The sequence below is a fragment of the Lithobates pipiens genome, unplaced genomic scaffold, assembly GCF_037356315.1.
Source record: "Lithobates pipiens isolate NorthernLeopardFrog02 unplaced genomic scaffold, aLitPip1_a1.2 Scaffold_23, whole genome shotgun sequence".
NCBI classification, from domain to species: Eukaryota; Metazoa; Chordata; class Amphibia; order Anura; family Ranidae; genus Lithobates; species Lithobates pipiens.
In genome coordinates, this window is record NW_027507785.1 from 193,977,023 (window position 1) to 194,000,851 (window position 23,829).

At 40.7% G+C, this 23,829-nt stretch overlaps 1 protein-coding gene across 1 annotated transcript in view; it reads right to left on the reverse strand.

Annotated features, from left to right (window-relative positions):
• AKNAD1 (AKNA domain containing 1) overlaps positions 1-23,829 on the reverse strand; it is a 159,641-nt gene that overhangs the window by 68,894 nt on the left and 66,918 nt on the right. The window contains exons 7-13 of the mRNA XM_077452713.1: positions 17,927-18,021; positions 14,982-15,069; positions 14,498-14,592; positions 14,292-14,373; positions 14,024-14,100; positions 13,001-13,095; positions 4,072-4,204 (exon numbers count right to left, since the gene is read on the reverse strand). Coding sequence (XP_077308839.1) covers positions 4,072-4,204; positions 13,001-13,095; positions 14,024-14,100; positions 14,292-14,373; positions 14,498-14,592; positions 14,982-15,069; positions 17,927-18,021 — 665 coding nt within the window. The remainder of the gene's footprint in view (positions 1-4,071; positions 4,205-13,000; positions 13,096-14,023; positions 14,101-14,291; positions 14,374-14,497; positions 14,593-14,981; positions 15,070-17,926; positions 18,022-23,829) is intronic.

Genomic DNA, 23,829 nt, shown 5'->3' on the forward strand with positions numbered 1-23,829 from the left:
GTTTTCCGTAAGAGTAGGTGAGCATATTGCCAGGATTAAAGCCAGTGAAATCAAACACAATTTTCTTAGGCACACCACAACCGAGACCCCAGTGGTTCTCAATTTGTCATTATTGACAAATTCACCCCTCCCCCCCCCCCCATGGAGAGGGGGTGCTATGACCAGGGGTGTCTCGCTTTTAGAAACTTACTGGATATACCAGCTACAGACTCATTCCTCCTTTGGTTTAAACATAGAGTGAGATATTAATGCTTTTAATCAACCAAGGCTAACGCACTTTGTTGCGTTTGGCTACCTAGGTGCAATCGATATATTTTTTCTACTTTTTCTATTTATTTGATTTTACCATCTCTATCTTTAACATGTCTTTTTATCCCTCTTTCTTTTAAAAATAAATACATAAATAAATAATAATCATTTAAATTTTTTTAAATATTTTTATTTTTTTGGTTCTGTTCATATTCATAGTAATTTTTATACGAATTATTAAATATGACTACATTGTTTATATTATAATATGGGCAACCATTTTGAACAGATATATTTTTTAGATTATTTCTACTAATCTTTTCAATATTCCTTACTAGAAGCCACCTCCACAGAATATTGTTTATTTCTTTTTCAGTCCAAATTATTTAATTATACATATTGTTATACATATTGTTACATTTAATATTTGTGTCTCCTTTAAGACGGACACCATTGTTTTGGTTATCACCACATTTTAATTTTTTCTATTTTACCATTTTTTCTTTTCCCTTTGCATTCACAATTTGTCTAATATATATATATATTATTAAAGATTGCTTTTTTATTTTACTGTCATTTCACCTGGCTACTTATGCGGTTATGTGTCAGTGTCAGCGCTTATGTCACTATCTATGTTGCATATTCAGATAGTTTTGTGTGATATCGGGCCATTTCCTGTTCCATCAATCCAGAATGAGTGATGCCGTTGCCATTTTTGTTTTTAACCGGAAATTGCCTGCTAACCATCTGGATACACTTTCGGTTTCTCATAGTGAGGCTTGAGACGCACGCGGCGGCTCCGTCTTGCCCCAACCCGGAAGTGACCTCAGAAATGTCAGTAATGGTCATCAGAGCTGCTGTTCATTATGGGGGCTCATACATTTATATAAAGGCAGTAACCACCATGGAAAAGCACCCCAGATGATGCCTGTTTAGGCAAAACGCGTTGGGTTGTTACGCTGATCCACTGGTTACTGTCTGACTTGAAGCGCTTGTTTTTACTTTGGAAATGTAAGTGCAATTCTTATGTTTACACAATAAATATTCCTTATGGAATTACGCTATGTGCCCTGTTCTTCCTCTCTTTTCTCTTCATGGTTGGGCTAATTTTCACATTTATTAACCTGCTGTAGCCACCATTTTGGAGTGCTTGTTTAACCACTTCCCGACCAGCGCACGACGATGTACGTCGACAGAATGGCACGGGCAGGCATATTGGCGTACATGTACGTCCAATATTCGATGCCGCCCTGCCATCGGGAGCGCGCCGCCGGCGGCGCGCTCCCGCGCTGGTCGGGACCCATGTGAGTCCGGTCGATCCCCGCGATCGTCTCACGGAGCGGCCGAATGGAGGAAATGCTGTATAAACAACATTTTTCCATTCTGCCTAGCAACTAGTGACGCTGATCTCTGCTCCATGTGATTGGAGCAGAGATCAGTGTACACTAAATGAAAGCCCAACCCCCCCACAGTTAGTAACACACCCCTAGGAACACTTAACCCCTACACTGCCACCCACTGGTTAACCCTTTCACAGCCAGTGTCATTTATACAGGAATCACTGCATTTATATAGCAGTGATTACTGTATAAATGACAATGGTCCCAAAAATGTGTCAAAAATGTCCGATGGGTCCCCGACAATGTCGCAGTCACAATAAAAATCGCAGATCGCCGCCTTTACTAGTAAAAAAAAAAATAATAAAAAATTATTAATAAAAATGCTATAAAACTATCCCTATTTTGTAAACGCTATAACTTTTGCGCAAACCAATCAATAATCGCTTATTGCGATTTTTTTTACCAAAAATATGTAGAAGAATACGTATCGGCCTAAATTGAGGGAAAAAAATGTTTTTTTATATATTTTTGGGGGATATTATAACAAAAAGTAAAAAATAATGCGTTTTTTTCAAAATTGTCGCTCTATTTTTGTTTATAGCGCAAAAAATAAAAACCGCAGGGGTGATCAAATACCACCAAAAGAAAGCTCTATTTGTGGGAAAAAAAGGACGTCAATTTTGTTTGGGAGCCACGTCGCACAACCGCGCAATTGTCAGTTAAAGCGACGCAGTGCCGAATCGCAAAAAGTGGTCTGGTCTTTGACCAGCAAATTGGTCCGGTCTGAAAGTGGTTAAAGATCATATCCATATAGTGAGCCTGAATTCCCTGGTCATCTTGCAAAGTCTGTTTGACCCATCAGGTGTATACCTGCATGAGCCTATCCTTTCTGGTAAGTGACAGGTGCTTCTGGTGGCGGATCTTCTATGTTACTTTTGTCACACTTGGATGTTCACTCTTTATACCCTGGACATTACTTTCTCATGGATTATATGTCAATATATAATTTCACACTGGTTACTGAATTTTTTTTCACATGTCAATTTTATTTTTGATATTGATTACTATTTGTTTAGTGCTGCACATTTTCCATATTTACTTCGGTTTACTTTACACTTTTGTGCTGGCTGTTACTGCTTAGACAGCGCGGTATATCTTGGTACTTAGGTCTGATTCTTGTGTTGACTTCTGATCCTGATCTGGCTTGCTCCTGACTATCCTTGTCTGCTAGCTGCTCTGACCCCTGGCTTTATCCCAAACTCTGTCTCTGCCTCCTGCTCCTGTTATCCTGCATCTGTTGCCAAACCTTGCCTGTGACCTGACTACGCTTCTGCCTGCCATTTATGTCTGATCTACCTGCTAGTTACCAACCTGGCTCACCTGACACATCTTCTAGCTCCTCCAGCCTGCTACAGCTCCTTCAATTCCAGCTCAGCACCTCGGAGTTCCTGCTTCCTGTTTGTGCATCCACAGTTTGTCATCAGCCAAGCCTGCCAGCTTGTCTGCTGTCTCGCCTGCCTGCTACCAGCCAAGTCTAGCTTCCTACCCTTGAGTTCCTGGTTACTATCTGCACAGATGTCTGGACTGATCCTAGGCACTCTTACCCCGCCGTGCGCCAGTGGCTGCTGTTTCACCATCAGTGGTCCTTGAGCCGGAACTGTACGAGAGACCTTTCTCTACATGTCAGGCTCCCCAACCAGGTATGTGGCAGTGCATTAATAAATCCTTTTTTAATCATACACATGATTTTAGTCTTCTAAGTGCAGTTACACAGATCTGGTCATTCCCTGTTGCTGCATGAAGATTTGTATATCGATTTCCACAATTCATCTAACAGGGTCAGTAGGATGAACCTTAGTGAATTTCCTGAAGCTTGCAATGTGAAACTTTGTTTTTCTATCTGTATCACAGATCACAATCAAAACGTGAAATGCAGGAGTAACCCTAACTACACAATTACAATTAGAATGTTTTTATTACTGACGTTTGTCTTTACAGCAGGCTTGACGAATGTGAGAGGCAGTATAGCAGAGACGGGCCTGCAGTATTTTAGAGACATGGCTGTAGTTGGCGTTCAAACATCAGAAGCAGGTGCATTCAAAAAACCAGAACACTGACAGAAGATGTGGGTTGTGTTTGTGCAATACAGAAATGCCTGGATGAAAAACTGAAGTACCATATAGGTAGGTTATGCTCCTAAATCTTAATTTTCAATTTTAAGTGTAGCATACCTTCAGACACATAACATTTACCATACATTTGCTAATGATGCAATATCTAAGCCCCTTAACATTTTTTTCTTGTTACAATTCTACTCTTTTGGATGCTTTTCACTATTTGCCTACTCAAAGCTGTGTTGTTATGCAGTCTAGTACTGCCTATCAGTGGAACAGAATTGAAACCTGAAATTGTAATATGCTAATATCAATGTTGTGTAGATTCTGTCTGTTGCCATTTGTTTAGAATAAGAGTAATGTAGTACCTGTTGTGAAACAAGGGCTTATGATGAATACTTTTTAATCTTTCTAAAGTTTTCATTTTCTCTGGATTTCCTGACTTTCCATAGATTTCAGAGCAACGCAGGGCTGTAGAACTTTGGCTCTGAGACATGTTGCCTGAAATTTCAAACATTTGCACCATTTTAATATTCAATGTTTACAAATCATTTCTGAAAACAATTATAAAACAAACTGGTCAGGTTTTGTTCAAATATGCCATATACTACTAAAAATACCAGTAGAATACAGCTTAGCATAGGGCTTCAGCCTCCAGCTAATGGCTCATGTGGTATGTAAAGCCTCCAGAATGGAATGGCTTAACCAGGACAAATATAAGCAGCTTGTTAAATTAACAGCTGAACCATGTGATTAAATACATATTATAAACACAAACCCAGGAAATGAATAATATTTCATGAAAACTGTTTAAAATCTGCTTAGGCCTTTAAACACATGTCAGATATGGCATGTTAATAGAAAAAGAGGTGATGCTTACCACGTACCTAACCCACTGTGACCAAAAACTTCATATAACTGTACATAAAACCCCTAATTTATAAAACAATAATCTGGCAAGATCCAAACAGGGGATTTATTTTATTCTGATCAGTAATGTGTTACTTATTGGGGGGGGGGCATTTTTATTCTGGGACATTTGAGGCATAATTTTTCAGAACATTCTTGAGAGATTCTGAAGAGAGATTTCTATTAATTTGAACAGAGTTCCCCTGTTTGGATTTCAAATCGCCACTTTCATATTTTTATATATTAGGTTTTTAATGTTGCGTTATATTAAAAGTTATGTTTTTCGGTCACAGTGGGTAAGATGCAATATCGTCTTTATATATAGCTCCTACACAAGTAACAATGGACATAATGTATTTGGATCTTCAGGTTATTATATTTGTTTTTGTATTAAAAGACAAACACTGCAATTATCTAGACCTGTGCAGAGTAAAATATTTCGTTTCGGAATTTCGTTTTCGTCCGAAAGCTTAATTTATTTAGTTACTCCCGAAATTCGTTTTTATTTATTTCGTTTTTCGTTCAAAAATTGCATTCGTCCGAAAATCCACATGAATTACGGTCGAATCTGTCTTGGAAGGCTTATGGTGTCTGTCGAATGTATAAAGAAGATTCGACGGAGCTAACTATATAGCATACTTTAGAACCCTATTAAAGTCTATGGGACTCCAACGTTCAAAATCTAAAGTGCTAATTTTAAAGGCTAATTTGCAAGTTACTGTCCTAAAAAGTGTTTGGGGACCCGGGTCCTGCCCCAGGGGACATGGATCAATGCAAAAAAAAGTTTTAAAAACGGCCGTTTTTTCGGGAGCAGTGATTTTAATAATGATTAAAGTGAAACAATAAAAGTGTAATATTCCTTTAAATTTCGTAGGGGGGGGGGGGTGTCTATAGTATGCCTGTGAAGGGGCGCATGTTTCTGGGGCTTAGAACTGTCGCTGCACAAAGTGTCATTTATGCAGGAAAAAAAGTCCTTTAAAATCACTCGCAGCTATAATGAATTGTCGGCTCCCGTAATACAGAGAACACTCATTGAAAGTCATTGATAAAAAAATAAATAAATAAATAAAAAAAAAAAGCGTGGGGGTCCCCCAAATTGAATTACCAGGCCCTTCAGGTCTGGTATGGATATTAAGGGGAACCCTGCCTCAAATTTAAGAAAAAATTTGACGTGGGGTTCCCCCTAAATATCCATAACCAGACCCTTCAGGTCTGGTATGGATATTAAGGGGAACCCCGCGTCAAATTTAAAAAAAAATTGACGTGGGGTTCCCCCTAAAAATCCATACCAGACCCTTTATCCGAGCACGCAACCTGGCAGGCCGCAGGAAAAGAGGGGGGGACGAGAGAGCGGCCCCCCCTCCCTCCTGAACCGTACCAGGCCACATGCCCTCAACATTGGGAGGATGCTTTGGGGGTCCGTGACCCCTCAAAGCACCTTGTCCCCATGTTGATGAGGAGAAGGGCCTCATCTCCACAACCCTGGCCGGTGGTTGTGGAGGTCTGCGGGCGGGGGGCTTATCAGAATCTGGAAGCCCCCTTTAACAAGGGGACCCCCAGATCCCGGCCCCCCCCCTGTTTGAAATGGTAAGGGGGTACAAAAGTACCCCTACCATTTCACAAAGAAAGTGTAAAAAAATGGTTAAATAAAACAAAGACACTTTTGAAAAATTCCTTTATTAAAAATAAAAAAATAAAAAAAAGATTCCAGCGGCGGTAATCCACTCTTGCTATCCAGCGACGGACGGTCATCTCTCCCGCGATGTCATGTCATCCAGCGCAGCGAATCCTTCGTTCTTCTGTCTCCGCAGAGGAGACAATGCAGGGATTCCGGCTGGCTGACGTTTCTTAAATAGGGAGGGCGGGGCCACCCGTCACCTGACCCCGCCCCCCTCTGACGCAAGGGGAAACCCGGGGTTCCCCGTGACGTATGGGTGACCCCGCCCCCCTCTGATGTAACGGAAACCTGCCTGTGTTACATCAGAGGGGTGCGGGTCACCTATACGTCACAGGGAACCCCGGGTTTCCCCTTGCGTCAGAGGGGGGCGGGGTCAGGTGACGGGTGGCCCCGCCCTCCGTATTTAAGAAACGTCAGCCAGCCGGAATCCCTGCATTGTCTCCTCTGCGGAGACAGAAGAACGAAGGATTCGCTGCGCTGGATGACATGACATCGCGGGAGAGATGACCGTCCGTCGCTGGATAGCAAGAGTGGATTACCGCCGCTGGAATCTTTTTTTTATTTTTTTATTTTTAATAAAGGAATTTTTCAAAAGTGTCTTTGTTTTATTTAACCATTTTTTACACTTTCTTTGTGAAATGGTAGGGGTACTTTTGTACCCCCTTACCATTTCAAACAGGGGGGGGGCCGGGATCTGGGGGTCCCCTTTTTAAAGGGGGCTTCCAGATTCTGATAAGCCCCCCGCCCGCAGACCTCCACAACCACCGGCCAGGGTTGTGGAGATGAGGCCCTTCTCCTCATCAACATGGGGACAAGGTGCTTTGAGGGGTCACGGACCCCCAAAGCATCCTCCCAATGTTGAGGGCATGTGGCCTGGTACGGTTCAGGAGGGAGGGGGGGCCGCTCTCTCGTCCCCCCCTCTTTTCCTGCGGCCTGCCAGGTTGCGTGCTCGGATAAAGGGTCTGGTATGGATTTTTAGGGGGAACCCCACGTCAATTTTTTTTTAAATTTGACGCGGGGTTCCCCTTAATATCCATACCAGACCTGAAGGGTCTGGTTATGGATATTTAGGGGGAACCCCACGTCAAATTTTTTCTTAAATTTGAGGCAGGGTTCCCCTTAATATCCATACCAGACCTGAAGGGCCTGGTAATTCAATTTGGGGGACCCCCACGCTTTTTTTTTTTATTTATTTATTTATTTTTTTATCAATGACTTTCAATGAGTGTTCTCTGTATTACGGGAGCCGACAATTCATAATAGCTGCGAGTGATTTTAAAGGACTTTTTTTCCTGCATAAATGACACTTTGTGCAGCGACAGTTCTAAGGCCCAGAAACATTCGCCCCTTCACAGGCATACTATAGACAACCCCCCCCTACGAAATTTAAAGGAATATTACACTTTTATTGTTTCACTTTAATCATTATTAAAATCACTGCTCCCGAAAAAACGGCCGTTTTTAAAACTTTTTTTTGCATTGATACATGTCCCCTGGGGCAGGACCCAGGTCCCCAAACACTTTTTAGGACAGTAACTTGCAGAATCTTTTCTCTCCGTCAAATCTTTTCTCTGTCGAATATTTTCTCTATATAATCTTGGACTAATAGAGGTAAGGTTAGGCACATTCGACCATAGGTTCTATAAACACGTTGTCAGAGTCATGTCGAATCTCCTATTCTATATCGAACTGTTGTAACAACGAAAACGAAAATAAAGCATTTATTTATGTCGGATCTTTCGTTTTTCGGATTTTGTGCTTTCGTTATCGTTTGTCAAAACGAAAACGAAAATAGCTGAAATTCGGACGAAAATGCATTCGGACGAAAACGAATGCACATGTCTACAATTATCTTAAAATGTGTGAAATCTAGTTCATGGTTATTATACACTGCTCAAAAAAGTTAAAGGAACACTTTAAAAACACTTTAGAACTCAACAGGAAAAAAAATCATGCTGTATATCTGTACTGATATGGACTGGGTAATGTGTTGGAAACGAAATGATGCCACATCATTTGATAGAAATTAAAATTATCAACCTACATACGTGGGGATGGACACCAGAGCACAGCTAGTTCCCCATGGGGGTGCCTGGTGTGCGGAGGCGGAGCCGTCCCAAATAAGTGCCAAAGCCACAAAGGGTAGCATGATTTATATTATGGATGTATCTATTTAGTTGCATATTTACTTACCTACACTATTACATTTGGTAACAATTTGCAGGTGCCTGTTATACAGATGTTAAAAATTTTCTGTGTAAGTTTGAAAATCGAATAAAAACCAATTGAAAAGAAAATTATCAACCTACAGAGGGCTGAACTGAAAGACACCCCAAATATATTAATCTTTTCTGACTGTTTTTCACTGGTTCTGCATTTGGCTAGGGTCAGTGTTACTACTGGTAGCATGAGGCGATGCCTGGACCCTATAGAGGTTGCACAGGCAGTCCAACTCCTCCAGGATGGCACATCAATATGTGCCATTGCCAGAAGGTTTGCTGTGTCTCCCAGCACAGTCTCAAGAGCATGGAGGGGATTCCAGGAGACAGGCAGTTACTCTAGGAGAGCTGGAAAAGGCCATAGAAGGTTCTTAACCCATCAGCAGGACCGGTATCTGCTCCTTTGTACAAGGAGGAACAGCATGTGCACTGCCCGAGCCCTACAAAATGACCTCCAGCAGGCCACTGGTGTTAATGTCTCTGATCAAACAATCAGAAACAGACTTCATGAGGGTGCCCTGAGGGCCCGACGTCCTCTAGTGGGCCCTGTGCTCACTGCCCGGCACCATGGAGCTCGAATGGCATTTGCCATTGAACATCAGAATTGGCAGGTCCACCACTGGCGCCTTGTGCTTTTCACAGATGAGAGCATTTTCAACCTGAGTACATGTGACAGAAGTGAAAGGGTCTGGAGAACAATATGCTGCCTGTAACATTGTTTAGCATTACCAGTTGGGTGGTGAGTGTCAGGGCTGGGCTCAGCCCTTCCTTCTCAGAGCTGGTGACTCACCTGTCAGCTAATTGCCAGCTCCTATCTCTCCACAGTTACTCAGCTGTTGATGATATCTTGCTTGTCAGTCCTGCCTACTTAAGCCGTCCAGCCCAAAAGGATCTCTGCCTTCGCCTTGGTTAACATCACAGAGCCTAGCTCCTGCGTTCCTGTTTAAAGACTTGCTTTTCTGACATCCCTTCTGGCTCCAGATCCTGCTTGTTGTTCCACTACATTGATACCTGACCTCTGCCTTGGCTGACTATCCGTTCCGGTTACTGAACTTTGGCTATGTTTTGACTATGTTTGTTCTTTTTATTTTTATTATTAAACAAGTGCGATTTAACTGTACTTCTGTCTCAATCTGATTTTATGGTTTTTGACAGTGGGTCAGTGATGGTCTGGGGAGGCATATCCATAGAAGGATGCACAGACCTCTACAGGCTAGGCAATGGCATCCTGACTGCTATTAGGTATCAGCATGAAATCCTTGGATCCATTGTCTGACCCTATGCTGGTGCAGTGTGTCCTGGGTTCCTACTGGTGCACGACAATGCCTGGCCCCATGTGGGAAGACTATGAAACCAGTTGCTGGAAGATGAAGGAATTGATATCATTGAATGTCCCTCACTCTCGCCTGACCTAAATCCAATAGAAAACCTCTAGGACATTATGTTTCAGTCCCTCCAACGCCGCCAGGTTGCACCTCAGTCTGTTCAGAAGCTCAGTGATGCCGTGGTCCAGATCTGAGGCAAAAAAAAAAAAAACAGGACACCATCCGTTGTCTCATAAGGAGCATGCTCCGCCATTGTCAGGCATGCATACAAGCATGTAGGGACCATACAAACTACTGAGTACCATTTTGAATGACTGAAATTTAATTTCAGTAAAATGGACTAGCCTGCTGCTTCTTTTTTCCCCTATGGTTTTCGGGGTGTCTTTGAATTCAGCCCTCAGTAGGGTGATAATTTTCATTTCCATCAAACGCTGTGGCATCCTTTCGTTCCTTTCACACTGACGTGTCCGTGTACGGAACCTGCGCTGCTCAGCGGGGAATCGCTCCGTCGATCCCCGCTGAGCAGGCAGATGACAGGTCTATCTCTGCACTCTGTGCAGGGACGGACCTGTCAGAGGGCTGCTCTCCCCTATGGAGGATCGGATGAAGACGGCCAGTAGAGTCCATCATCACCCGATCCGATCCTCGGCCGGATGAAAAAGTAGGATTTTCCTCCGTCACACTTTTCCGGATCGGAGCGGGTCGGATGTCAGTGGATGTTGCACCACTGGCATCCAACACTCCATAGAGGTCTATGGAGCGTCCGTTCAGGTCTGCCTAAAAAAACTGACAGGCGGACCTGAACGGATCGTTCATGGGAAAGAGGCCTAAAACATTACGCAGTCCATATCAGCATAGATATCCAGCATGATATTTTTCCCCATTGATGTCTAATGTGTTTTCAAAGTGTTCCGTTCATTTTTGTTTTTAAGCAGTGTATATATATTTTCAAACTTTAAGCTGAAAGAAGCATGTTCTCAACTGGGAATGCATGTCAATCTATGACCAAAAACACAAGATGAAAACAGAAAGTAAAGCTCTCAGGTTGCATAGTTTACAAACTAGGGAATCTTTGTAATCTAATAGCAAATTTAAATTCATCTGCATTTGTCAGCCATTAAAACAAAATCAGGTGTTTGATGAAACACAATCTGTTTTAGGTGAGCACAAGGAGAAGAGCACAGCAGATCCTCCATATTATTCAATGGCAAATATGGGTGCAGCAGATCCTTAAAGTAGACACTGAGGCCCTTTGCAGGAGCTAAAGCGCCATGAAAGCTCAATTCAATTCAATGTGAAAGCCCCGAGGGCTTTCACATTGGAGCGGTGCGCTTGCAGGACGGTCAAAAAAGTCCTGCAAACCGCATATTTGCAGTGCTATAGAAGCCGTGTATTCACCGCTCCTAAAGCGCCCCTTCCCATTGCAAACAATGGGGCAGTGCTGTAAACCTGCCGGCAAAGCACCACTGCTTTGCAGGCAGTTTTAACCCTTTTTAAGCCGTTAGCAGGGGTTAAAACCTCCCGCTAGCGGCCAAATAGCGCCGCTAAAATGATGGTAAAGTGGTGCTAAATATAGCGCCGCTTTACCGCCAGCGTCTGCCTGCCCACGCCAGTGTGAATGTAGCCTCAAAGTAAAAAGGTTTTTATTAAAATTTTGGATTGAAAAAGGGAGGGTTATAATCCCAGTCAGTTTTTTGCCATGTGCGTCCCATGGGGGAGATTTCCCTTTACATTTTGTCCCAGAGCCACAAAAGGAATTGAGAAAAATTATTTTATAGTCACCATGTTCACCAGAACATTGATAGATTTCCCCTCTATTCTTGTTCTGATGTCTACTCAAAATGTGTGATTTTTGTTTACTTTAACTCTCTGCAATAGCGGTCACCAAGACAAATCGAAAAGGTAAATCTCCCTAACAGGAACACAAACAGTAATAAAAAATTGACTAGTGTTTTATTCCCTCACCACACTATCCAAACATGTAAAAAAAAGTTGCCTTCTGTTATACTTGAAATATTATTGTTGAATCTTGATTCACAAATGATTGCTATGAAGGACCTTCCATGTTTACTCTCATAGGCTTACTTGCCACACAGTTTAGCAAGTCATTAGACATGCTGGTTTAGTGACATGCCCTAGTCAAGAATTAAAAAAAATAAGTATTCTTACATATAAGCCCCTTTTTAAATATTGAAAATATACCATGCATCCATGGTTTAAAACCTTGTCATTGCTGTATAGAATGAGTGTTAAATATAATGTAAACTTATAGTTACAATAACATACAATAAACCTTCAGTCTAGCAATTAGCAGTGTGGTCCTGTTTTTTTTTTTTTTTTTGTTATTTCATTGCATAGAATTATAGTTAGTTCAATGCTCATCATGTCCAGTAACACATGCCATAACTGACAAACTAGAAAATTTGGGGGTATTTCAGTAGCAGGCCCAACTTTAAATTTGTGTAACAAAATGACTTTTGAGATGGGGACCAAGGCTTAATTATGCCCTAACTTTTCTGTTCCCTTCTAGTCTTAGTTACGTATTGTATAGTTCACGTTTACGACTTTTGGTCCCAAATTTGTGGAAGAAATAACTAACTCACTTGTCTTTTCCTTCCTATGCCTCTTTCCCTCCCTCCCCTTTTCCTGCCAGAGGAGGTTGCCTACATTACATTGCTCTTTGGGTGAAGTCTATGTTAAATTATGTGCATATTTTGTACAATTTATTGTTGTTCTTCATCGCTTTGCTTTATCTGTTGCAAATGCATGTAGACAAATTTCCCCCACCTGGGTTTACTGTTACTATATCTTGCCTTTCTAAATTAATAGAGATTAATGAAAGAAAAATTACTTGACATATACTGTACATTGGTAGAGGGTACACTGCAACATTTATAGACCTAGGTTGCTTGAACAGCCATCACAAAAAAGCATGCACTAAATAATGGATACATTTTATAAACAACTTTACATTATTGTACTCTGTTTCTAATTTGTGTAACCATATATAAAATCCAGATTAGAACTCCTGGAGACCTAATTTAGAGATAAGGGTTCTTTGCTCTTTGTAATAATATTATCAAACACCTAATTATTTAATGTCAAAACTAGAAGATGGCATATTCCCAAATATACAAATTGTTATATTGTATTTTTATTTTCTTACTTTGTAGAAAAAGACTAGCGGGGAGGAGATTCTCCACAGATGAAGCATGATCCATTGAAGTCACATATGTTTGCCTTGTGGCCAGCTGGTCTGAGCTAAAAAAGAATATGTCGATGATACCTTATACTCTATGGTGTAATTCCAGATAAATCCAGATTACAGGCACAAAAGAAGGGGAAATTCAGTTTCCTGCCCAGTTACTTTAAATACCAAATCCTCTAAAACATAATATCTCTCAGCTCTTAGAATAATACTGTTATATGAATTTACCTCCAACTTCTGCAAAAAATAAATAAACATCACAAATTGCTGCTTTCTTAGGCAAAGGTCTCTCTGGTTATTACTATCATGTTAACATATCACATTGCATTTTTTCTTAATATAGCAATTTATAGAACAATGCAAACATAATAAACGTATAATAATGTAAATAAAGTAAAAAAAAAGAAAAAAAAAGTATAAATGGACACATATTCCACCATAAAATAGCTATGAGCAAAATGATCCATCCATCATGAAATGATCCTCATTTCAGTTCATAACGATGTACATTCATTGAAAAGTATGAACACTTATTTTTAAACTTGGCTATGCATGAATATTTCAGATCCTTCCTACGTTACATTACACTCCTTCCTTTACCAGTACAGCAGGTATCATTTGAAAACAGGATCACCTAAGTAAACACAGCCTTTTGTGCTGTGCATTATACTATTAACAGGTTGGACTAGCCAAAGGAGGCACAGCTCCTGCTTTTTCTAGCCAACATGTTGCCCTAGTGGACTTTCTGTCTGTACAAGAAACAACAATTGCAGAGCTACTGCTTTAGTGTAAAAACAATATATGATGGAAGCACCCAGTAATAAATGTTAATTTGTTAAGTACATTTGTTTTACAAATTATGAAACATATTATATAAAACTCTTTTTAATGTGGTAAGAAAACATTTGCAATAAAAACGGATGAAAATGATTAGAATAGCTTGTTTAAATATTAGTGACATAACAATATACATTTCCTTACCTATTTGTCATGCTCTTGGGACTGAGTTCTGGTGTCTTAGAGATTCTGAGACTAGTCAATGAACTCTGATAAGATTGCTATTATCAAAAAATAAATAAAATGTATAGAAAATATAAAACAAACATTTAGGCTTTTCATGGATACAACTTCAAGGTACAGAGATATAAAAACCAGACAGATGCAAGCATATAATATCTATCAAATCATTTTTTTTCTGCTATAATGATGTATATTTTTGCCAAGATATGTTTGAAATGAATATATTTACCAATAAATGCGATTGATCAGTTTTGTTCTTGATCAGTGGTGGCTCGGGTATTTGTATATTTAATGCTGTACTGTTTGATGACCTGTATACATATATTAATTTTGATTAGAAAAAGCAGGTAGGTGAGCTAAGCAAATAAGCATTTGATAAATACCGTAGATCTTACCAAAAAAAAACTAATTGCCAGAATGCATGTTGGAACTCACTTTGAACATGGCAAGTCCATCAGCTCTTCTTCTTGGGTGGTTACTACCATCTCAGTGACACTATTTTTTATCAGGTCTGTAACACTGGCAGACTCCTTTACAAAATTAAACAGAAACAAAGCCATATATGAAGATTTTATTCTGCACAGAAGATTTTGAGCCTAACACATTTCAGCTCTTATTTTTTTGTGTGTGTAATTCAGAGACTGTTCATATTTTTTTCTGTGGCTCAATTAATAAAATAGTAAAACTAAAGTTATCCTCTATGTATTTTCATTTAGCACAACCTGGTGAAAATTTAGCATCACTCACTCCCAAAAGGGCATGAACAAATTTTAGCTCTTCGTTTTTTGTGTGTGCAATTCAGAGAGCATTCATATTTTTTCTGTGGGATTTACAAATTGATTTCTAGCAAAGCAATCATGTTTCTGTGTTGTGGAAGTCAGTAATACTACTCACATATTTTTACAGATATATGATTTACCATTAAATGCGAATGATCAGTTCCATTGTGTTCCAGCGGAAGCTCCTGCTGAGGTATTTGTGGGTTTGGTGCTGTAATGTTCAATGACCTGGGCACATGTACATTTGTTATGATAAGGAATTGATAGGTATCTCAGAGATTAAGTATTTAGATTTATACATAGGCAAACATTTAGCATGATTTGACTACATTTTAATGTGTGCAAACAATCAACATAAGGTACCAAAATAACTGATATCAACCAACTGAAAAAGGAAATGTCGGTAAAATGATTTCCCATTATGGCAAAATATATCTGTGTTATATATTATTTTCAATAGTTGTTTAATTTAGTTAATCATCCACAAGGTGTGCAAAGGTATTGCAATAAACCTAGTTACACACAGACATGCAATTGTTCAGTCAAAAACAAATAGCATCTTGGGTACTGACACTCTAAAGCTCTGTCTGGATGTAAAGGTTTAGCTGACACCTTCCTTTCTATGCTTGTCCACCCCTTAGAACCCCAGCATGCTAAACCTGTTGTACAAGAACATGCCTTTTAATAAAAGTGGGTAAAAAAAAACTTAAAATGCAAGTTGGTGAGTGGAGTCCTTGAAACTTCTAAGCTCAAAACTATTGCCACACAACTTAAAAGTGCTTAAACTTTAGCTTGTAAAGCTGGCCATAGATGTTTAGAAGATTGAACGAAAAATCATTTAAAAATAGAAATGATCCTTCTATAGTGCAGTTACATAGTTACATAGTTAGGAAGGTTGAATAAAGACACCAATCCATCCAGTTCAACCTGAGTGAGTGTCTACAATTGTCCCTATCCCTGTACATTGCACACTCACATTGGTCCCTACCCTCAAGGATCCAACAATGCAAGATCCCCATTCATATACTAGGGCAAATTTGGGACAGAAGCCAATTAACCTACCTGCATGTCTTTGGAGTGTAGGAGGAAACCAGAGTACCCGGAGGAAACCCACGCAGGCACAGGGAGAACATGCAAACTCCAGGCAGGTAGTGTTCCAGGCAGGTAGTGTCGTGGTTGGGATTCAAAACAGCGACCCTTTTTACTGCTAGGTGAGAGTGCTAACCACTACACCACTGTGCCGCCCTCAGTTGATTCACCAATCACTGTATCAAAACTTTTCCACCTATCATCTTTACATTTTTAATAATTTTCAGCATTAAAGTATAGTTGTTTAGTTTGATCTGGGTCAAACTTGACAGGCTCATGTGCATTATGTTTTTTACATTGTTTTCAATCAGCGCACTGATTTGAACCATGCGATTACCAGCAACAGGGTGCAACTTGTCATGTGATTTGACGTGTAAAATCGCACGACAAGTCGCTCCAATGTAAACAAGGGCTAAGTCTATTAGATTTTTCCATTTATAGCTCATATTTCACCTTCAAAGAAGGCATCGGTGCCCTGTGTTTCCCTGCAATGTTTCCATTTACACAGTCACAGGGTTAGCCAAATTACTAAAAGCTGCATATTATTAATAATCACAAACCAGCAGAGGTGTTACCTTCAGTGAAAACTGCATGTCAAATGATTAGTAGATTCAGAGATATGAGGCTTTACATACTAAAGGCAAATCGGTTGTTCACTTTGCTAGAGACCTTTCACTTTGCAAGGGAATTTTTCTTTGGCTTAGTGAATGAGGTGATGCTCTGCTGACTTCCATCATACAAGCACATGCAAGAAAAAAAAAATGTTTTTAATATTATATATATATATATATATATATATATATATATATATATATATATATATATATATATATATATATACCTCTGCAGGGAGTCTATTCCACATTTTCACAGCTCTTACTGTGAAGAAACCTTTCCATATTTGGAGATGAAGTCTCTTTTCCTCTAGACGTAAAGAGTGCCCCCTTATCTCTTTGTTGACTGTAAAGTGAATAACTCAACACCAAGTTCACTATATGGACCCCTTATATATTTGTACATGTTGATCATATCCCCACTTAATCTCCTCTTATCAAGAGTGAATAAATTCAGTTCCTCATGTGATTGGGTAGTCTTTGCAAATTGAATTTACACCACAGTCAAGCTAAGGGAAAATTCCCTTGCAAATGAACAGTCCATTTGTCTTAAATATCTTAAATAAAGCATCCTGTAGATAACTAAAATGTATATACTCACTCCCCCCCCCCCCCCCCCCGCCTTTGGTGACAGTGGGAGGACTCCCCATCATTGATGTCAGTGGAATGATTAGTTTCCAAATGTTGGAGGCAATGGAGGAATAGTGCCCCCTTGTTGATGTCAGTAGGAGGAATTTTGCCCTTTCGTTTGTGTCAGTGGGAGGAAAAGTGGCCCACTGTTGGCATCAATGGAAAGACTTATGCCCTCACAATAGTGTCAGTGGAAGGAATTGTGCCACATCATTTATGTCAGTGGGAGGAATTGGCCCTTTTGATGGTGTCAGTTGGAGGAATAGTGCCCCATTGTTGATGACAGTGACAGGAATTATGCACCAGTGTTCATGTTTTTGGATAAAATAGTGCCCCAAGGGCTGGATAAAAGCAAGCAAAGAGCCATGTCTGACCCCAGGCCACAGTTTGGAGACTGCTGAACTATGCAAGGGAATTTTCACCAGAATTTTGTTTATGCAGTAAAGCTCTAAATTCTATCATCCAATCAACTGCAAGCAAAAATACTGCTTCTTTATTTTCCTTCTACAGGAATTACTAAGTTGAGACAAATTAATTTGCACACTGCAACTTGTAAAGTGAACAGCCGATTTGCCTTTAAAATAAACCCCAAAGTAAGCTTTCGCTGTAATTTTTTTTATATACCTAACTTTATATTGTAAGGTTTGTGATAGATTGGCTTTAGATACAAGTCTTTGAATTATTTTTTGGTAAAAATACACAGTATATCAATATAACCCAGCATACATTGCTAAATACATGTTAGTAATTACCTTAGGCATGGTAATAAGCTTGCTGGCTCCTCTTCTTGGAAAGGTAAATGTTTTTCATTGAAGCTGGTTTTCATGTTTGTAGCATCTTCAGGTCCCTGAACAGAAATTAAAAAGTAAGCATCTGGCTCCATGCACAGTGGGCTTAAAAAAAAAAAATACAAGTGTTCTCTAGGCAGAAAAAAAAAACCGCTTATATAGAGGAAAATTGTATACTTACCTTATGGTAATTTTGATGCAAAGCATGACAGCATATATGTATGGGTAGGCTCCCCCCTGCCCTATTCCAGGAATGGTTATTCTATAAAAGTCTCCTCCCTGCAGACCACATTCTCGTAACTTAGTATCATTGCAAAGCCCTTTCAGGAGGAACCTATATGCTGTCATGCTTTGTGTCAGGCAAGTATAAAACTTTCTTCTTTCCTGACACAGCATGACAGCATATACATATGGGATGTACCAAATAATCAGACAAGGGTGGGTAATGCTGACGTGTTTAAGTCGAGGATTAGATCTATCCCCACCACTAATGATTGAAATGTATTGTAGCTAAGGCCACTGGGTCCACTTTAAAATTGGCTCCCAACATGTTTAATGTAGACCAGGTTGTAGTTTACATATTAGTTCTGGAGGGACTCCTTTGGAGTTCCGTCCATGGATGCACAATCCATCTAGAAAAGCGGTCTCTGCCCTCAATGGATTTGTCCTAGACATCTAAGCCCCTTGACTAACTTGATCTGTACTACTATGATTGTCTTTAATGGACAGTAATTGTCTTCTGATGCCGTTAGGCCTAAAGAGCCTATTGTTTTTTGTCCTTGAAGAAGGACCAATTCTATGTCTCTCTTCAACCTTGAATCTATTTTCAATGCTTGTGGTACTCCAAACACTTTACTTGGATATCTGAGATCCTTCTAGACCCATCAGCCAAACAAAATACTTCTTCAGTGTTACTGGCCATATTGAGGATGTCTTATCCCTCTGAATGGAGAGTGAGACAATATGTCCCACACTATTTAGAAGACCCCAGGGGGAACGAACAACCTGCCCATGTCTTTAGGAAATTGGTTTGCCAAGATATGCAACAGTTACTGGTTCCCAGAGAGTAAGGACACGACTGATCCTCATCTATCCTTTAATGCTGTATCTAGACTTACTTGTATACAATTCAGTCCTTATAGTATGGAACAGAAGGTTCCATCCTTTAAATTCTGTAGGGTATCCCCTGCTCTAATGTACTTGAAGTTTTAGAGTAGGCACCCTGACTTCCATAAGATTTCAAACACTAAAACACTAACATTAAATGTGAGACCTCCATGTGAGCCTTCACTTCTTGGTCTCCAGCATCTAGATATAACTTGTCTGACTTTTGAAGACACCATTGGCCACGCTGTATGAGGTATTGGATCTTAGAAAGGAGAATAGGAGGTTCTTGGATCTGAGAGTGTACCCGCAGATATCATGGCTTGCAAGCCTCCGGGCAATTATTGTCCTCATCACCACTAAACGACTGTGGATCCTGAAGATAAGGATCCTGGACACTATTAGGTTTGCTCAATATACATATTGCTAATCTGCAGACCCAGCTGGATGTCAGAAGTTTCACTGCTTCCCCCTTTGGGAAGCCACCAAGGTTACTGTCAAATCAATATCTTAAGCAGTCTATTTGTTGCTGAACCCTTGAACGATCTGTTGGTTTGGAGACCATCCCTTGACATCCAATGGTTTTGTAGATTACGCCGTCTGGCAGGAAGTTCTAGGAACCTGAACCTAAAGGGCTAGCAGACGTGACTGGGAGATACCCCTGACAAAGGTTGACTAGTCCTGCATTCCTGCGACAATGAAGATAGGACTTCCCCATTTTGTTGAGTCTTTGCAGCATAGCCAAGGCTCTACTTGATGCATTTTCGGAAGGACTTCAGTCTGCGACCACTGCAACTCTGACTTTGGACATCTTGTCCTCCATTGGCATGAATACCCAACAAATAATAGATTGTGATGACTGGTATGCCTAGTAGCTGATAAGCTGAAAGATTATCTAGCTTAGCTCCCTCCAAAAAGGGACTGGTCTCCTCTGTGGAGTCACTGTTTCTGGTACAGGAAGCAAATCCCTTGTTACAAAAATAAGGTAATACCGTTGTCAACTTTCCATTGGGCCCCTCGGACCACATAGGTTACTACAGGCTATTTCCTTACCCTTTTGCGACCGTGGGATGCAACCAATAGGAAAGAGCTATAAATTTGTTCAAGTGAAATACTTATACTGTTGATCTCTCTGAGGGTAATTCTACTGTATTCTTCAGAGATTCAGAACTGCTTCCAGGCAGGTCATTGCTGTAATGAGACTAGTTGGTCTCTAGATGATGGCTCCTCCCAATTCGATCAGAGTCTGAACTAGAACTTTTTTCCCCAGGACCTGGAAGACATTGTGCCAGGTTGTTGCCCAAACAAGGCTCACCAGAAGTCCTTGCTCCCACAAGAAGGCCACTAGACCTAATATCCTGGGAAATGCCAGGAATTTGTGGAAAGGCCACAGTTTGCCAGATGAACTAATATTGGACTTGGACGGCCAAACGAAGGTACTTGCATAAACATGGGTGTCTTGAAGTGTGTATACAGTACACACACACACACACACACACACACACACACACACACACACACTTGCTAGGTCTAAAGACCATCTACAATTTTAGCCTAGATTTCCACTATTGCGACCTAAAAAGTCGTGCAATTTTGATGCGACCTTTATGGGACTTGAAGTAATGCCTGTGTATTCTTGAGGTCCATGGCCACGAGTCACATCAAAGTGGGACCAAAGTAGTGCAGGGACTACTTTGAAGTCACTGCAATTTGAAGTCACACCACTATCAACGGTACTTCTTGGAAATAATGGGGAACGATTTGTGGAAGCCAAGCCTTACTGATGGCTGGAGAGATTGATTGCAATGATGCCATATGTGGTTTTGGATCCTAATCCTTCTGATTGTTGACCAAGTCCTACTTTTGACTTAACGTGCAGTCACAACCCTTGTGCTCTAATGCATCATGTAGGGAATGCAATGAGTTGGAGGAGAGGAATGAAAAATACCAATGGCACAGTACCCACGGATCCTAAAGCTCAGATTTTACATAAAATTCTGTCAGCTGACCCTACTGGGCGACTTGGGTTTAGGTAGACAAAGATGATTATTGATTATTTTTCTCCTCTATAGTTTTCCCAGGTTTAACCTGTCATTCAATCTTTGTTATTTTGCATTTTGGCTATCCTGGTCATTGGTGATTAATACAAGGGATTAATCCCCCTTCTAGATATCAACGGATCCGACTTGAACAGTCAGTCACCACTCTGACTTAAAAGCGGTATGTGATACTTGTGGGATGAGCCATAAGGATTAACTGACCACAATGAACTACCAGTGAAAGAGCATACAGTCTTGTATCCACAGTGGCTGAACTGCATCACTGGCTACTTAATTTTTACTCTAGGCTTGGCATGGAATCATTAGTGACTGTAGGCCTTTTTAGTCTCTGCCCATTTGCCACTGCCTCTGGCCTGCAACTTGGTTTTGCATTTTGGCCGACACACCAGTTAACAGCAGTCCACTATGATTTTTGTAGAGATTTCCTTGGTCTGCCTCTTCTGGCAATTAAATACATAGTGGTTCATTCAGGGTTAAAGAGGTCCTGACTCTCCTCTTCCTTAGAAGTGGTGTTGAGGGCTGGAGAGATTTACAATCCATTATGCCCATAATGTGCACTCTTTAGGATATAGAATATACCTACCTGCCCTAACCTTAATGAACGTTGCTGGTCTCTAGGAAGGCTGATTGCTACTGGTCCACAGATGAGTTGAAAGACTGGAGCCATGCCTGGGAGTATTTGTTTAAAAGTCCATCAGTAGTAACTGCTACAAGCAGCAAACCACATATCCCTCTATGGTGTACCACGAATAACAGAAGTAATTACACATTGCTAACAGGTAATGTAATTAAGCAGATCCTGATTTTCATTTCAGCATCAAGGTCAGCATGTAAATGCATAGAGGTAAACGCATAGCAGTCATAGTATTGTCGAGTCAATGTAATCACAGGCAAATAGTGCAGGTTAATAGTCATCAGACAATTAGCACTAGCAGGTTAAACTTACCTTAGACACATAGGAGAAAATTTTTTGAAAAGAGCTGAAATACCGAAAATATACTTTTTGCACCACATCCCATTATCTATATAATACAAAGAAATGGATTTTTTTGGGGACTTTTAAAGCGCGACTACAACATTATATAAAAATATAAATTTTAATACAATTTCGAAAAAACATAGAAATACATAAATGAGATTTGATACAATAAAAATACAAAAAATACTATAGAGATAGACTTGCCTATGAAACAAATTCAGCATATAAATGGTCAACTGAAGGAAGCGGACCTAAAAAGAAATCGTTTTCTCAAAGACACTCAAATTCTAATCAAACACCTTCTGACTCTGAAGAGTCAACTTTTTCTTCTGTCTCCTCTTCCCAACCAGTAAGTTATTTTCAGAATTCTACAGAGGCCTTTCAAAAACGTAAGTTTGATCGTTCAATGCAAAATGTATCTGCTGCAAAACGTACTCCAAGAGAAAATATACGTTCAGGTCTTTGCTCTCAGAGCAAATCTGCACCTCGGCCGAATGAATCTCAGATGGAAACTATTAATGTTGCATCTGTTTCTATGCCAAATGCCTTGGCTTCTTCAAAGGTAAGCCAATTAAATCTCCCTTCACAGTCGGGTGACCTCCCTTTAGTTCCCCAAACGGTGGAACTTTGAAATGCTCCAATTTTTTCATCCCAGTCAGGAGTGGACCCCAAGAAGCTGTCAAGCATTTTGGGGGCCACACCGAAAATATTAAACAAGATAATTTCCAAATAATCAATCTGTCTTCCTGTGCTCTAACAGAGGATCAAGCCCAGGATTTTTTTTTTTTTTTAATTCGTTTATTGAGTTTTAGAGCCAGTTGTACAGAGTAAACAAAACATTCCGAAAAACACAAGTTGGCTCTGTCATACACTTCATTGCAATGTACAAGCAGTAAAAGATATGAAATCGTATGTGGAAAACGTTTAGTCGCCTATACAATGTGCACATCTGCTGACCTGCATGGACGTACCATGCTATCTGTGGCAAAAGAGCTAGCTACCAGGGGGTTTCCAGCATCCTAGTGACGCCCCTCCTAGAGAGTAACATTATAGATCAGCTGTTCCATAGCTAGCCGGTCCATGCAGGTCCGTACCAGCACCGCGGGCCTACATGGCCGTGGCCCGGCGGGCCAAAAAAGAAGAGATAGATACAGAGTAGCAGAGGAGGAAAAAGAAAGAGAGAGAGGAGAGGAGAAAAAAAAAAAGGGAAGGGGGGAGGGGGGGGGGGAGAGGGGTAGGTGTAGGTATCAGAAGGGACCACACAGGGGGACTCCAGATCCATCCATGGAAGATGGCCAAGGGCCTGCTTCCAGCTTCCCAGATTAACGCGCCAACATAGGCATCAGGCGGGTGCCAGGTCGGCCGCAGCGGCAACCTCGCGCAGGTATGTCTGAGTGCCAGTGAAGTACCTCCAGGGTCTCCACTTCTCACAGAACTTTTCCTCAGTATTGTAAAGGGTGGCGGTCAGTTCCTCCATCCGGAGAACATAATTAACTTTAGAATACCATAAGGTCTTCGTAGGGGGTAGGGGTTGCCTCCACATCGCTGGTATACATACGCGCGCCGCGTTCAGTAGTTGCATTGTCAGAGTCTGTTTATACTTCCGGATGGGCCGGTCTGTCAAATGAAGAAGGCATGCGGCGGGGTTACCCCGAAGATCCACCGAGGTAAGCTGCCTAATTGTCTCCACCACATCCCTCCAGAACGCGTCCAGCATAGGACAT